The 15,253-nt window shown below is 51.2% G+C and overlaps 6 protein-coding genes across 6 annotated transcripts in view; 3 read left to right on the top strand and 3 right to left on the bottom strand.

Annotated features, from left to right (window-relative positions):
* The window catches only part of ASPGLDRAFT_972735 (putative gelsolin repeat protein), a 5,423-nt gene extending 4,260 nt beyond the window's left edge, over positions 1–1,163 (bottom strand). Inside the window, exons 1-3 of the mRNA XM_022550603.1 lie at positions 1,044–1,163; positions 642–946; positions 149–588 (exon numbers count right to left, since the gene is read on the bottom strand). Coding sequence (XP_022404297.1) covers positions 149–588; positions 642–814 — 613 coding nt within the window. The 5' untranslated portion in view covers positions 815–946; positions 1,044–1,163. The remainder of the gene's footprint in view (positions 1–148; positions 589–641; positions 947–1,043) is intronic.
* Positions 1,164–2,690: 1,527 nt separating this feature from the next.
* Positions 2,691–3,934, bottom strand: ASPGLDRAFT_118627 (uncharacterized protein; the record flags this gene model as incomplete). The annotated part of the gene is made up of 2 exons (XM_022539971.1): positions 2,691–3,556; positions 3,769–3,934. Coding segments are annotated over 2 exons (1,032 nt in total), but the record flags the coding sequence as incomplete, so codon positions are not given.
* Positions 3,935–5,242: 1,308 nt separating this feature from the next.
* On the bottom strand, positions 5,243–6,079 carry ASPGLDRAFT_118380 (uncharacterized protein; the record flags this gene model as incomplete). Its single annotated transcript, XM_022539956.1, has 6 exons — positions 5,243–5,374; positions 5,460–5,540; positions 5,599–5,744; positions 5,796–5,812; positions 5,862–5,972; positions 6,021–6,079. 6 exons carry the CDS (start codon positions 6,077–6,079, stop codon positions 5,243–5,245), a joined length of 546 nt encoding a protein of 181 aa, XP_022404295.1.
* A 1,112-nt stretch (positions 6,080–7,191) lies between these two features.
* Positions 7,192–8,921, top strand: ASPGLDRAFT_118831 (GNAT family N-acetyltransferase; the record flags this gene model as incomplete). Its single annotated transcript, XM_022539990.1, has 2 exons — positions 7,192–8,786; positions 8,858–8,921. 2 exons carry the CDS (start codon positions 7,192–7,194, stop codon positions 8,919–8,921), a joined length of 1,659 nt encoding a protein of 552 aa, XP_022404294.1.
* A 777-nt stretch (positions 8,922–9,698) lies between these two features.
* Positions 9,699–12,207, top strand: drs1 (putative ATP-dependent RNA helicase DRS1; the record flags this gene model as incomplete). Its single annotated transcript, XM_022539946.1, has 2 exons — positions 9,699–11,441; positions 11,497–12,207. The coding sequence occupies 2 exons, from the start codon at positions 9,699–9,701 to the stop codon at positions 12,205–12,207; spliced, it is 2,454 nt and encodes an 817-aa protein (XP_022404293.1).
* A 558-nt stretch (positions 12,208–12,765) lies between these two features.
* On the top strand, positions 12,766–15,216 carry ASPGLDRAFT_42636 (2-isopropylmalate synthase). The gene is made up of 4 exons (XM_022545642.1): positions 12,766–12,905; positions 13,041–13,185; positions 13,241–14,842; positions 14,896–15,216. Exons 1-4 carry the CDS (start codon positions 12,898–12,900, stop codon positions 15,085–15,087), a joined length of 1,947 nt encoding a protein of 648 aa, XP_022404292.1. The 5' UTR covers positions 12,766–12,897; the 3' UTR covers positions 15,088–15,216.
* Positions 15,217–15,253: the final 37 nt, after the last annotated feature.

Here is a 15,253-nt window from a genome sequence, read left to right as displayed (position 1 = left end):
GCCGAAGGCTCAGATTGGCTGACCGGCACATCGTCTTTTGGGATATGAGACTCCAGCTGCGTCACAACAGGTTCAGGCTCACCGACAGGCTCATCCTTTGGAACGGTTGGTTCTGCTTCAGATTGCTCCTCATGTTGCACGGAGGGTATCTCAGGCTGGGCGGTAGGAAGTTCGAACTCAGGCGTGGACTCATCCTTTGGGGAAGGCAGCTCAGGTTGGGCCGAAGGCTCAGGTTGACTGACTGGCAACTCAATTTGAGCGGTGGACACCTCATGATTTGGGGTAGGCGGCTCTGGATGCGTGATTACAGATTCGGGCTCCATGACAGGCTCATATTTCACGACAGGTGATTCCGCCTCAATAGCAGACTGCTCAGTCTTGATGGGAGATGCCTCAAGCAACTCAGTCTGAACAGTCTGCAGCTCGCCTTTTGGGTCATTCAGCTCAGGCTCAGCCGCCGATAGCTTGTCGTTTGAGGCAGACGCTTCTGCTTCGCTGGAGATATGAGCAGATGGCTCAGGCTCGTTGACAGGAGACTCAAACTGAGCAGCAGGGGATTCATCGTTTGGGGCAACAGGCTCCGTTTCACTAGAGAGCTGCTCAGTTTGAATTGCCAATGGCTCGTCTTTTGGGATCGGTACCTCGGACTGAGCGAACGCCTCATCTTTTGGAGCAAATGACTCGGGTTCACCAACGGACTGCTTGGGTTGAGAAGGGAACTCAGGTTGAACAACAGCAGGCGACTCCGTTTGACCGGTAGCAGTAGCCCCTGGCGCACGTCTCCTCGGCCCTCTTGCCCGACTCTTCGTAACATGCGTCAATGGAGCACCGGGGGCTGACTCCGAGCCGCTTTGCCCAGAAGGGACGGTATCCTTCGATCCATCACTTGCACCAGCATTGGAGGGCCCGCGAGACAAAAGCCCCACTAAGGCAGGGTTGATTCGGCCTGCAAGTTTATTACCTTTAGCAGCGAGACCTTCAGTCGCAGCAGGCGCAGACGGAGTTGCGACTGCCGCGACGGTTTCCGACGGCAAAGCACGCACCGGCTGAATGGCTTCATCACTCGCATTCGAGTCTTCTTGTTTCGTTTCGAGCTCGTCGTCCTTCTTTGTTTGTTCCCCCAATGCGTCAATCTCTTCGGGGCTAGGTTCGGCAACAGGGGAGGCGAGATCGGTAGGTTGGGGTTCGGGTTGGGGCTCGGGCTCGGGCTCGTGGGCGGCGAAGTCGACAGGCGTAGGCGAGAGTTGAGGATGGGGGCTTTCTGGATTTTCGGTGCTTCCTTCGGTCTGAGGCGAGAAAACAGGCGACTTCAGACTCTGCAAGTCTCGCGGCGTGCCGGGTTCGAGGGTTGAGGGCGAGGAAGGTGCATTGCTGCTTCGGACGCTGCTCGATTTACTAAGGTGATGTCGCCTGGCGATGGCCTCGGGGACGAATTTGGCAGAGGCGTCGTTTTCCCCGGCGGTATTTCGCCTCGATAACCCGCCGCCGCCGGTCCTGATGTCTTTCTGCTTGAGAAGACCTTCCTTCACGTCATCCGGTTTGGAGCTCTTCTTTGGGCCACCGGTCGCATTCAATGCCGCCCTCCCCTTAAGGATATTGTCCTTGAGGTCATTTTGTTGCGTAAAGGAATTTTTTTCTGTCTTCTTCAGCTTCCCGAAAATGTTCTTGAACTCCGGTTCCTGGTCGCCTTTGGGTGTAGCTTCCTTTTCCTTGGCGACTTCTCGCTTCCGAAGGTTGGCCCTAAAGTCGACGATGGGGGATTGCGCTTTTGGCTTTGGCGATGCGGGATCTCGAGCGGATAGGGGGGAAGGTGGTGCGAAATTAGGTGTGGGCGTGAGGGTGAGAGGTGCAGGTTTGCGGTCCGGCACACCCGACGTAGTTTGAACTGGGCTCTTTTCCGTTGAGGTCGACAGCGAAGGAGAAGGAGCAACCTCCTCTTCTTCCTTCTTCTCCGTGATTGGTTTGTCCATGGTCGCTGGCTCACTCTCCTTGGAAGGATCCAAACCAGAAGGCATCTTTCCTTTGCCTGTGTCTAGCGTGCCAGACAAATCCGGTAATCCGGTAATGCTGGGTTTTTTGTAGTGGTTACCGAGAGGGACAGGACGCATAAGACCCGCTGGAGTGACTTCCTTAAAGCTATTTGACCGGCCTAGGTCGATACTGCCTCGGGACTGGCGATCCTTCCAAGAAGTTTGCGAAGGTTGCTTCTTATGCCTTGGCAAGTCGGGCCGGTTCAGAGCACTCTCCAGCCAGGTGGCTTTAGTAGGACTCCACCGTTTTGGGTCCATGGTCCGTGAGACTACCGGACTTGTCGGGTTAGGATCGGCATTCCGGTCCTCCTTGTCCAGGGTGCTAGCGGTTCTCGCATGGGGAGTGAGCGATGGCTGAGATGCACCTTCCTCAGTCTTTGTGTCCCTTCCGCTGTTTTCGTTGCCGTCGTTAGGAACAGGAGGAGTGGATGGTCTTTCACTTCCTTTTCTGTTGGTAACAACTGTTGCCTCGCTGTGACTCGAGCTTGGGCGATGGGACAATAAAGACGAAGCATCCTTGCCGAGCTTAGTAGGGCTCGTTGCGGGAAACGTATCCCCATGGTTCGGTACTGCGATGCTGTTGCGGTTGCTGGAAATAGAATTATTCCGAGTGAGATTCGAAGGAAGCTGTGCACTCCACCGCTTCGTAACGGTATCGGACCGTTTCATCATGGCACTCTGGACGAATCCACCAAGTCCTTTTGTCGGGGATGACGGACGCTCTGGCGAGAGTCGTCGCTGGGTAGGAGACGGAGGCAATTGCTCTTCTGTGCTCGATTCTGTCTTTGGAGGTTCGAATCTCTGTACACTCGATAACGGAAGCGGAGAACCGAGTCCTGTGGCTGTTGAGACAGATGACATGCTTGAATATCGATTGCTCACGGTGCTGTCCCCGAAGGTCGAGCTTGCCCTGGAGGGAGAACGGGATCGTTCGTCGACATTCTGCTGACCGGTCTGTTTTTCTTGCTCCGCCGTGTTCTCCCGAGCGGTTTCTGGCACCTCTTGGTCACGGTTCGAATCCACATCGTCTGCGGTGTTCTTCTGCAGCGTTGGAGACTCAAATTCTCGATCCGTGGTTTGGTGGGGTGCAGGAGTCGTATCATTGGCCGACCAAGCATGTGTGTTTTGATCCCGAGATGGAGGCCGCTCCTGACCCTGACTATCGCCGGTGACCGAGGACTTGGATCTCAGACGGTTTGCGCGAGTAGGAGATGTCGAGAAGAGGGAACGGCCAAATTCTCGTGACAAGGGTCGCTGTTGCCAGGATAATGTTCCGTGTCGACTCCGAGCGAGAGGGGACGGCGGTGTAGGTCTCGCAGGAGAGGTGTCCATTTCGTACTCATTCGCTTTCGGTTCCTCAGGAACCTCTGTCAGCGTCGAATCGAGATTGGTACTAGTCGGATCGGGTTTGTTGGAGGATTCAGGGTCTGTTGTTTGTGTAGTGGGCTCCAAATGCTCTGGAGGGTCGATTGGTCGAGAGCCGATGGACGAGATGCTCAATCGAGCGGCATCCAAGAGGGGCGAGTCTTTTGTGGGAGATATCGAACGAGCGCGTTCTGTTATGTAAAGGACAAGATTAGTATCAATTCATCCTTTCTTTGCTCCTTTTAATCGACAAAATGTCTGCCATGGAGGGGTCGAGTCACCGCGGGAGGGGGAAACAGGAATGTGGAGTGTCAAACGGAACAATTTCCAAAACAAAGAAGACAAAAAAAGAAAGTAGGAAAGTGAATATTACCTGCTCTCCGGGCTTGTCGTTCCCGTCGACCTTGCAGGATCTCTTCCTCCAACTTCTTTGTGCGCTCCTCGTCCTCCTTGTCGCGTTGTTCTCCCAACTGGCGGATTCGTTGCAGGAAATCGTTGACATCCTCGGTCCCGTCGGGGTCTGGATTGGAAGAAGCCATGACTGGCGAGGATGCCTTCCAGCCAGATAAAGATGGAAAATTGGAAAGGAGAGGGGAAATTCAGGGGAATCAGTCAATCAAGCAAGGGTTGGAAAAAGAAACGAGAGAAAGCAGCAAAAGAAAAGACAGGCCACAGTGGGGAATGATGCAGAGAGAATATAAGGATACAGGTAGTAGAGAGAGTATGAAGAATGGCAGGACAGATAAAATCGTAGTATAATAAAGAGAATGAATGAGTTGAGTGTTGGATCGGAACGAGTGTGTCTCTTGAGGTTTAAGATGAGTTTTCCTGTATGGTCGATTATTTTGGGGCGCTCGGTGGTGGTGGTGGTGGTGTGGTGGTGGAGCTTAAGAACAGCACCAAAATAAGCTCGGCTGAGAAGATGGAAAGAAGTGAAGAAGAAGGTCAGAATCCTCTTTCCTTCTGCTGCGTAATTACTACAAAAAAAAAAAAAAAAAAAGCTCCACTGCGTCCTAAGTTGCTGGCTATTCCACAGTGGCCCAATCTGCATTCAGTCCAGATACAGAATTGTACGGAGTACGGAGTACAAATATACCACATGCTCTACTGCAATTCCGTGCACAAAGGGCCTTTCAGTTAAACAGTGGCTGTCACTTGTGTCACTCCCCTTCTCTCCTCTCCTCTTCTCATTCTCTATTTTACCGTCTAGTTTACTCTCTGTTTACGTCTGCCCAACTCCGGTGGAGCCGTCTGCCGCCCCGCGAACCCGGCATTATTGTACCTGGCTAACTAAACCACGGCTAAACGAACTACTCGGAGCATCCGTTTGGTCCGGTAATGCTTTAGTGGCGAATTATGGCTAGAGTGAACTAAGCATTGTGATATGCCCCGGAAGTTGACACATAACTAACGCATTTCAGTGATCCAGGAACAAAGGCCGGTGACAAGTATGTAGACTAGATATACGGTGAGCCAACATAGATACAGGTACAGTACTCCGTACTAAAGAGGATACGTAACTAGATATATCATTGCTTGGAAACACTTTCAATAGATCCTCAACCAAGCATTCCTCCCGCGCGAGATTGAGATCCAACATTTATTTTTTCTCGATGGTTCCGTTCCGAGGATCTGGTTTTTCTGCTTATCCCGGTACGGTCCCTGGTTTTTTTTTTTTTTTTTTTTTTTTTTTTTTTTTTTTCCCCCCGAAAAAAGGGGAAAACCCCCGTTTTTTCCGCTTCTGTGTTTTGTGCCCTGTGCTTTGGACGGAGTGCGTCTTCCGGAATTATCCATTCTGCAAATACTCCGTACGTATGGTCGAGAAAGGAGTCGTAGGTGTCGCATGGCTAGTACAGGAATAGTCGGTCCTTCGCGTCTTGGACCACCCATTCCAGTCCTTCGTGGAGGTTTCTCCCGGTCATGGCGCTGCAGGGCAATATGGTCAATCTGTGTGTTTTGATGGCATCCAAGCAAAGGCGCTAGGAAAAGTTAGCAAACCAGGGTTGAGAACATCGTAATCAAAGAGAAGAAAAGAGATAAAAATAAGTCGAAATGAAAACTCACCTCGCGAACTTCATCTTGACTCATGCATCCCCCGACATCGGTCTTATTCAAGAAGATCAAGAGACTAGCTCCCATAAGACGCTGAAAAATTCGACAACTTAGCAAAGTAAATAAATGTATAGAGAAAGAAAGACCATACCTCTTCCAAAAGCAACCCGGCCAGTTCTTCTCGACAGTCATCGACTCGAAGCCGATCCGTCGCATCGACCACCCAAATCAAAGTATCGGTCTTTTCAAAGTAGTTTTTCCAGTAGGATCGAAGGGTTTTCTGGCCTCCTACGTCCCCTGGTGATGGTCAGTCGTGGTATGATGAGTTGGAGACATCCGACGACGTACATATATTTAACCGATAGCTACAACGAAGTCAGTAAAATTTTCAGCAAGAGAGGGGAAACAACGTACCCCATAAAATCTATTGTCTTTATAATAAAACCCAGTGTCGGACTAACTGTATTGACGTCCTCATTCATAATCTTCTTCACAATGGTGGTCTTGCCGGCATTATCAAGCCCGCTGGAGGGGTATCAGCATCAAATCCACCAAAAGAGAGTGTACACCTACAGCATCAGAATTCGCATCTCTTTGTCCTTTAACCGAGCTTTTCTTAATATTGAGAGCATTTTGTTGGCAGGACTGTCTGAGAAGTGTCTCTTTTCTTGTCGGAGGTAAAAGATTGAGGTCTTGTTTTTTTTTTCGCAAGTTCTTCCAATGATGTCCAGACTGCGGAGTATGTCTACCAACTACACTGACTTTCGTAGAACAGCAAATGAGTACAACCAGAATGCTAGATTAAATCAAAACTATCTGTGATGAAATCTTTGAAGTGAAAATGCCTTTCTTTGTCTTTACTATGTCTTTGTCTCTGCCTTGCTGTATTGTCAATTTGTCATACAGCAATTTGATAACTATTCACCATCCTCTATAGTGAATTTTATACAGCCTCTTATAGCTCATTTGGGTTTGTTTCTTATTTTGTTTGTTTGAACGTTTTTCTGTATTTAGCTAGTATAAATAACAATGTATGAGAACTGCCTCCTAGATTCTTATCAAAATGCAACGGGGATAAAACATGGACGAGGACCAAGACCTTTGGGAGAAGATCAAAGCAGCCAAAAACCATCTATTCACTCAGACCGGCTTCCTGCAGAAATACCGTACTGGCCATAGTCTCACAGGCAACTCACCCAGTAACCACAACCGTCCTCTTGATTCTCTCCCAACAACATCTACTTCCAGTACCACACAGGAGGAAAAAGAGGGAAACAACTCTATTGCAGTTGGCGAGAGCGAGTCGTCAAAGAATTCGCGGGAGCCCTCGAGCGGCTACCCCTCTTCCTCTGTCGTGCAGAGTGAATCTCTTACTTCACTGCCCACCATCGTCCCAATAGCTCTACCTCCAGGAGAAAACCGACTTCCCTCTCGACTGCTTTCTCAGAGTGAGAGTCAGAAATCTATCCTTAGCACAACAAGCACATTACCCTCGAAAAAAGAACAACCGGTTGCTTCCAACGGTAACAATTTGACACATACCTTGTCAAGTCCCTTGAGGCTAACTGGCCCAGAAAACACAGAGACAGCCCTCGTCAAAATGTCCGACGCCTCAGACGAAGTCATGCTGAGAAACGGCCGGTTTGGAGGTAATGCCAATGGGAGATTCGGAGCCGGTCCTAGGCCTCGACAGGTGCTTGAACAGAATATCGCTCAACACAAGAGCAGACGTTTGTCAAACCCCATGCAGAATGGACGATCGGATAGCAGAACCAATATTTCTGTCAAGAGGGAGCCAGCCCCGCAGAGCAGAGAGGTGAACACCAGACGTCCTTCTGCGGACAAGGGGCCGTCGCAGAACAAGCCTCACAGCGACGTGCTCAAGGACCTTCAAAAGTCTGCTCCGCAGGAGACCTTGGAGGAACTGAAGCGGCTGCAGCAGAAGATCGTGGTCAAGGCCCACCAGAACCGCTTCAAGGATCTGGATACGCCTTCTACGAACCCTGAAGCTCTGATCAAGGTCAGAGAGGGCCCGGGAACAGACCCTAAATCCAAGGTTTATCAAGAATTTTCCAAGTGGCGTGCTGTCCCAGGCAAATCCCACAGAAATTCGTCCGTCCAGTCGCCTGTTGGCGCTCTGGGACCGAAGATTGAACGGTACCAGGCGCAGTGGACTGCTTACGCGGAGACTGAGGCGGTTTATCCCGTTGTCGATGATGGACGGCTCGTTCTCTTGTCCGAACCGACAGATTCCGCGCTTATACCCAAAGCGTCCAGTCAGGAGGTTGGTCTTCAGATGGGCCTCGATGCTGCCGATCTAAGTACTGCAGTTCAGCCCGCTGAGCATAACTGGGGCGATGCCTTTTACGCGGACTGGGAGTATCGTCCTCGCGCTTGTTCCAATTTCGAGGCCTTCCGCGATTGGTTCCGTCGCTGGCTTGACACGACCCTTTTGATCTGCTGCTATGTCGATATCTACCATCCAGCTTTCTTCGATGGCACCGCCCATCCTGATGGAGAGGCGTCACTCTTGATTCCTGATTTCGACGACCATTCGACCAGCCTCGACTGGAACGACGAAGAATCCCGCCTCCACTGCCACGAAACGGTAGAGGGCTACTGCTACAACTGGGCGCTGCACCTCAAACGCGAGGAAGAAGAGGAGCAGGAGCGACGAGTGCGGGCTCGCAACGCCTACATTGAGAGCACCAATACCACCATCCCCTTGGTCAGCCCGCAGACCCCGAAAGCAAACCTCTACCTCCGCCCCGTCGAAATGAGTGATATCCCCGAGCTCCTCGATTTTTTCAACTGGTACATCCACAAGTCCACCCTCACCGTCGACGTGGCCGCGCTTAATGAGGATGAAGTCCGCGAACGCATCGAAACCGCCAAGCGCGAAAGATTGCCCTTCATCGTCGCCGCTGAGCGTAGGTCCATTCACAACCGGGACAACTCTTCCCAGAAGATCCTGGGCTACGCACTTGCCACCAATACCATTGGCGATCGAACTGCTGAGCGTTTCACCGCGGATCTCGAGATCTTCGTCAGACCCGAGTTCAAACGCCGGGGTGTCGGAAAATGCTTGATGGACAAGCTTTTAGAGGTCTGCGATCCGGCCTACAATCCCCTTGGTGGCTATTTCTTCGATGCCGGCTTCGAGGATCGTACTGGTTACTATTCGGGAGGTCGACGTCGGCTTGTTCGTCTTATGTTCGTCATCAGTTACCCGTACGAGGACCGTAAGCAGTATAAATGGATTCATGAGTGGCTTGAGAAGAATTATGGTTTTGAGCAACAGGGTCTGCTCAGGGGTACTCGGATCAAGTTTAATCGATTGTAAGTTCTTCTTCCCCCCCACCTCCCCCCTACCTCCCCCTCCAATGAACCGTTACTCACACATGTCATAGTCTCTGTGTCAACTACCTTGTCCGCAGAGTTGGACCCATCGACAACGATACTATCAGAAACTGATGGCAAAATATTCTGTCTCTGGCCAGCAGCAATCATCCCAATGTCCTTTCATCCAATTGTGAGGCGTTCAAAGCTAACATGAAGACCAGATCACACGAGATTTATATCAGCTTTTGAATACTGTCGCCGACCCGGGGGCTTCCTGGTTTCAACTCTTCTGTACTTGGTTGTTTCTTTTCGATTACGTTTCTGCATATCACGACAACTGTCTTTCTCATATCAAGTTCGACGGTTACTTTCTTGTATTTGTCTTGAGGAGAGAAGGCATGAGTTGAGATCTAATGACATCTTTGATTCGATCTTCTTCCATTTCAATGGTTTTGTCTGTTCTTGAGATCTCGATGGATTTTCTTTATTCATTTTGTGTTAGTGACCAATATCTTTGAGGCCAGGAAAAAGCTTGAAAATAATAATAACAGAGAGGATGCTCATTCAAGTATCCAAAGCCAATCAAAAGGCGGAAACCCCCATATTATTTTCTGCCATCCATACCATTCTCACCGCCTCCGTAAATCGAAACATTTTTCCTGGCAAAAAAAAAAAAAATAAAAATAAAAAGACAAGACGGAAGCTAACTGTAATTAAAAAAAAAAAAAAAAAAAAAAAAAAGAAAAAAAAAAAGGGCGGGATAATAACCCATCATTATACAGCGCCATTGGAGGTGGATAAAAGGGTCTACTTTTTGATATTTTACTTTTGCTTTAAACGTCTCCTAGCAAGACTATCTTTTTAATCTACCTCGACCTCGCGCGACCTGTGCGCACAATTTGAACCAAAATGGCACCCAAGCGCAACGCCGACGACGACTTCGTCCTGACTCTATCCGACGACGAGAACCTTCCCGTTGACATCGAAGGAGAAGAAGAAGAAGAAGATGGCGAAGATAACAACGTGCTCGCGACAACGAAAAAGCGCAAGCGGGAAGCCACCGAGACCTCGACGAAGGAAAAGAACAAGAAGCAAAAGCAGCAATTGACGAATGGAAAGGACGACAAGAAGAAGAATAAGAAGGGGAAGAAGGGTACTGAGCCTGAGCCTGAACCTGAGGAAGATGAGGAGGATGAGGACGAGGAGGAAGCGGATGTCGGCGAGGATGATGGGGCTTTGGACCCGGATTTCGAGTTTGATGTTGCTGGTGCTGCGAATCAGGGTGTCGTTGAAGGGTTTGATGGATGGGGTGCTGGAGAGGGCGAGGGTAAGAATGGGGATAAGAAGGGTGTGGATATTGATGACATTATTTCGAGACGACAGGCGAAGAAGGAGGCCGATTCGAAGAAGAAGCAGAAGAAGCAAAAGAAGGAAAGTTCCGACGACGAAGCCGAGGACGGTGGCGACGAAGATGGCATGGATGTCGATTTCAAGGATGATGAACTGCTTGCTACTGATGGGTTCGGTATGGGTGCTGATGGGGAAGACGAGAGTGAACAAGAGGACAAGGCTGGGTCTCAGGAAGACGACGATTCAGAGACAGGCAGCGACTCCGAAGAGGACGACGACGATGCGGCATCTGATAACGACTCGGTAGCGACCCCTGTCAACCATCCTGACGATAATGGCTCGGACGACTCGGAGGCCGAAAGCGATGTCGACGATGAGGAACAAGAAAAGCGCAGGGCATTCTTCGCACCCGAAGAGAAGACCCCGGAACAGTCAAATGCCGATACGAAGCGGTCGTTCCAGGAATTCAACCTGTCCCGTCCTATTCTCCGTGGTCTGGCTGCCGTTGGCTTCTCGAACCCTACCCCTATTCAGCGCAAGACAGTCCCAGTGGCCCTGCTGGGCAAGGATATCGTCGGTAGTGCTGTCACTGGTTCCGGAAAGACCGCAGCCTTCGTTGTCCCCATCCTCGAACGTCTGCTCTTCCGTCCCCGAAAGGTTCCCACCAGCCGTGTCGTGATCCTGATGCCCACTCGTGAACTGGCAGTGCAGTGTTACAACGTGGCTACCAAGCTTGCTACCTACACCGATATCACCTTCTGTCAGCTTGTTGGTGGTTTCAGTCTGCGAGAGCAGGAGAACGTGCTGAAGAAGCGCCCCGATGTGATCATCGCTACACCCGGTCGTTTCATCGACCACATGCGCAACTCGGCTAGCTTCACGGTCGACACACTGGAAATCCTGGTTCTGGATGAAGCAGACCGGATGCTCGAAGATGGTTTCGCCGATGAGTTGAACGAGATTCTCACCACTATCCCCAAGTCGCGACAGACGATGCTCTTTTCTGCTACCATGACAGACACCGTCGACAAGCTTATCCGTGTCGGTCTCAACCGTCCTGTTCGCTTGATGGTCGACGCAAAGAAGAACACTGCTTCTTCGCTGGTGCAAGAATTCGTGCGGTTACGTCCTGGGCGTGAAAATAAGCGACTCGGGTACCTTATGCATCTCTGCAAGGAGATCTATACCGGTCGTGTCATTATCTTCTTCAGACAGAAGCGCGAGGCGCACCGGGTTCGGATTGTTTTCGGACTCTTGGGACTCAAGGCTGCGGAGTTGCACGGTAGCATGAGCCAGGAACAGGTATGCTCTACTTCCTATCCCACGCAAATACACAGACCACTGACACATTCTACAGCGTATTAAAAGCGTTGAAAACTTCCGCGAAGGACACGTCGCTTTCCTCCTAGCCACAGACCTGGCCTCCCGTGGTCTCGATATCAAGGGTGTCGAAACCGTCATCAACTACGAAGCTCCCCAAAACCACGAACTCTACCTCCACAGAGTCGGTCGTACGGCCCGTGCCGGCCGCTCCGGTCGCGCCTGCACCATCGCCGCCGAACCAGACCGCAAGGTCGTCAAAGCCGCTGTGAGAGCCGGTAAAGCGCAAGGCGCCAAGATCGCTTCCCGCGTCGTCGACCCCGCCGTCGCTGACTCCTGGGCCACCAAAGCCGAGAACATGAAGGAGGAAATCGACGAGATTCTCGAGGAGGAGAAGACAGAGAAGCAGTTCGCGCAGGCTGAGATGCAGGTCACCAAGGGCGAGAATCTGATGAAGCACGGGGCGGAGATCATGGCACGGCCGAAGCGGACGTGGTTCGAGACGGAGCAGCAGAAGAAGGAGGCGAAGAAGAAGGGCGCGGCTGCGCTTAATGGACCCGAAGCTGGCTTGAGCAAGAAGGACAAGGTGAAGTTGTCGAACAAGGATAAAAAGCGACTGGATGATAGCCGGGCCAGATCGGAGGGTAACCCGGGATGGAAGAAGGGCAAGGCAATGAGGGAGGCGCCCCCGGCTTCGAAGAATGGTAAGAAGCAGGGTCAGAAGGGCAAGGGGAAGGGGAAGAAATGATCTTGCTTCTTTGAGGATCTTTGATTGTTGTTAAAAAGCGTTGTTTTATGCATTGTGATATGCATTTGTGATCTATTTAATGTCATAGAAGTACATATCCCGGAATGGTCTTGTATGTCGTATAGGTTCCATAGTTCAGCACTCGCGTACCAGCACAGTGGTTTAGGGCATCTTAGTCGTGATGCTCGCCAGGTACGAAGAACCCGATACCAGCCGCAGAGACCGGCTATCCGCGGCAGATTCTGTTATATTCCTGCCTCAGGCCATAATATCCTCCGGTCATCGGGCCCCTCGACAGAGCAAAAAGAGGGCAAAAGGATGTTGGAAAGACCGTGGCAAAGCGAGTAAAAGTGGAAATTAAACATAGAAACAGCATTGATTGATACCGTAAATAGCAGAGCATCTCAATGGACGTCTAATTGCTGGAATGTCACTGGTTGTCTCTTTATGTAGTGCTCCATACTTTGTAGACGCTCCCCGCCATCGGCGCCGCAGAAAAAAAAGAAGAAAAAAAGAGCGTCATCGGTGGACATGTGCTTGACTCACTACTGCCAATCCTACGCCCTTCTCTTGATTCCTTTTCTCTTAAAGGCGTTGGCCGGCAAACTGCAATTCTGAATTGTTGATTCTTTTCTTTTGATATCACCTGAAAACTCTTTCTCCTCCTCTTATCCTCATTTCACCGCCATCATGCCCATGTATGTACATCCTTGAACCCCTCCTCCGCTTTTGCATCCCGGCGGGCTTTGAGACTTCTGGTCTCTATACTCTACCCTATGGCATTGCCGTGTTCGCTTCAATTGTTCAATCATCTAACTATCCGATGTCTATAGGCTCAAAGATCCCTCGAAGAAATACAAGCGCTTCAAAACCGTCAACCTCCCTAACCGTCAATGGCCCGATAAGGTTATCGAAAAGGCTCCCCGGTGGCTGGCCACCGACCTGAGAGATGGCAATCAGAGTTTGCCGGATCCAATGGTATATTGCATTGTTGCTTTGGGATCTCCTTTAGTACGCTAACAAGCCGGTGTAGGATGGAGAGCAAAAGTTCCGTTTCTTCCAGAAGCTCGTCGAGATTGGTTACAAGGAAATCGAGGTTTCGTTCCCCGCCGCCTCACAAACAGACTTCGACTTCACCCGTCGCTTGGTCGAGACCCCTGGTGTTGTTCCCGACGATGTTTGGCTCCAGGTCCTGGCCCCCTGCCGTGAGGATATCATCCGGCGCACAGTCGAGTCCCTCAGGGGCGCAAAGAAGGCGATTCTGCACATCTACCTGGCCACCAGCGAATGCTTCCGCCGCATTGTGTTCAACACCAGCAAGGAACAGAGTTTGGAGATTGCTGTCCGCTGCACCAAATTCGCTCGCTCCATCACCAAGGATGACCCATCTATGGCCGGCACCGAATGGCACTTTGAATTCTCCCCCGAGACCTTCTCCGACACCGAGCCCGAATATGCGGCACAAGTCTGCCAGGCAGTCAAGGCTGCTTGGGAACCCACAGAGGACGCCCCCATCATCTTCAACCTCCCCGCGACAGTAGAGATGGCGACCCCCAACGTTTTCGCCGACCAGATCGAATTCTTCTGCTCGCATATGACCGAAAGAGAAAAGTATGTTATTTCGGTACATCCGCACAACGACCGTGGCTGTGCCGTCGCAGCAGCGGAACTGGCTCAGATGGCTGGTGCTCAGCGTGTTGAGGGTACTTTGTTCGGAAATGGCGAGAGAACCGGTAATGTCGACCTGGTTACTCTTGCGCTGAACCTGTACACCCAAGGAGTCACCCCCAACGTTGACTTCTCGGATCTCAACTCGGTCATCCAGCTCGTGGAGGAGAGCAACAAGATTCCCGTCAACGAGCGGTGGCCATATGGCGGTCAGCTGGTCGTCTGCGCCTTCAGTGGCAGTCACCAGGATGCCATCAAGAAGGGATTCAAGCTGCGTGAGGACGGCGTACAGGGAGGTGACGAGCCTAAGTGGGAGATCCCCTACCTCCCTCTCGACCCCGAGGACATTGGACGCAACTACGAGGCGGTTATCCGTGTCAACTCCCAGAGTGGTAAGGGTGGTACCGCCTGGGTCATCCTGCGGTACTTGGAGCTGGATCTCCCCCGTGCCCTGCAGGTTGAGTTTAGTAAGGTTGTCCAGAGAGAAACCGAGACTGTTAGCCGGGAGCTGCAGCCCAAGGAGATTGTGAACCTCTTCCAAGAGTCATACCACCTCAACACCAACCCGCGCTTCAACCTGGTCGACTACAGCATCACCACCGACCGGTCGACCTCTCCCGCCCCGCCGGAGCCCGGCAAAGCCCTCAACACCCAGAACCTCAAGCGTCGCTTCACTGGTATTATTGAGATCGATAACGTCCAACATGCCATTACCGGTGTCGGCCCTGGTGCCATCTCTTCCCTGGCCACCGCCCTTTCCTCTTTGGGCATTGACCTCGACGTTGTCGACTACAAGGAACACTCCATCGGTAAGAAGGTTGGAGATGACAAGGCTGGTAGAGATGTCAAGGCCGCTACGTACATCCAGTGCACAGCAGCCGGCAGCAAGGAGACGATCTGGGGTGTTGGTATCCATCAGGATGTTGTCCAGGCCAGTTTGATTGCCCTCCTCAGTGCTGCTAGCTCGGTAAGTTCATTCATCCTCTATTTCCTATATAGTGAAGCTAACGAATGTTACAGTTCCTCACATCGCGCGCTGGCTCTCCTGCTCCTTTCCGTCCCATCCGCTCCCACGATCTGACAAATGAGGATTTCGTGGCTCTTGATCAGCTCACTGGCTCAAATAACGCTGCGGTCGAAGTTGCTCCCAGCGGCAACACCGGAGTCAAGGTCGATATAGAGGCTCTGACAAGACAGGCGGATTCCCAGTAAACTTTTCTTTTTGTTGGATTATCTGGTGGATTGTAGATGAAGTGAGATTTGGGAAAAGTTACGAGTATATAAATTGATGCGACATGTTTAATGGTAATTGCTTTGCATTATGCTATTGTTCGTATGTCCCTGTATACATAGTGCCTGATTCTGCCTTGTGATCGCC

This window comes from Aspergillus glaucus (genome assembly GCF_001890805.1).
Source record: "Aspergillus glaucus CBS 516.65 unplaced genomic scaffold ASPGLscaffold_3, whole genome shotgun sequence".
Classification (NCBI taxonomy): Eukaryota; Fungi; Ascomycota; class Eurotiomycetes; order Eurotiales; family Aspergillaceae; genus Aspergillus; species Aspergillus glaucus.
This window is presented reverse-complemented; position numbering and strand designations above follow the sequence as displayed.

What these genes read in the sequence shown, in the direction of transcription:
- ASPGLDRAFT_42636 (XM_022545642.1), top strand. An exon ending in AGAGTTTGCCGGATCCAATG is followed by an intron (nt 13,186 to 13,240) that starts GTATATTGCATT and finishes AAGCCGGTGTAG; the next exon opens with GATGGAGAGCAAAAGTTCCG. An exon ending in TCCTCAGTGCTGCTAGCTCG is followed by an intron (nt 14,843 to 14,895) that starts GTAAGTTCATTC and finishes CGAATGTTACAG; the next exon opens with TTCCTCACATCGCGCGCTGG.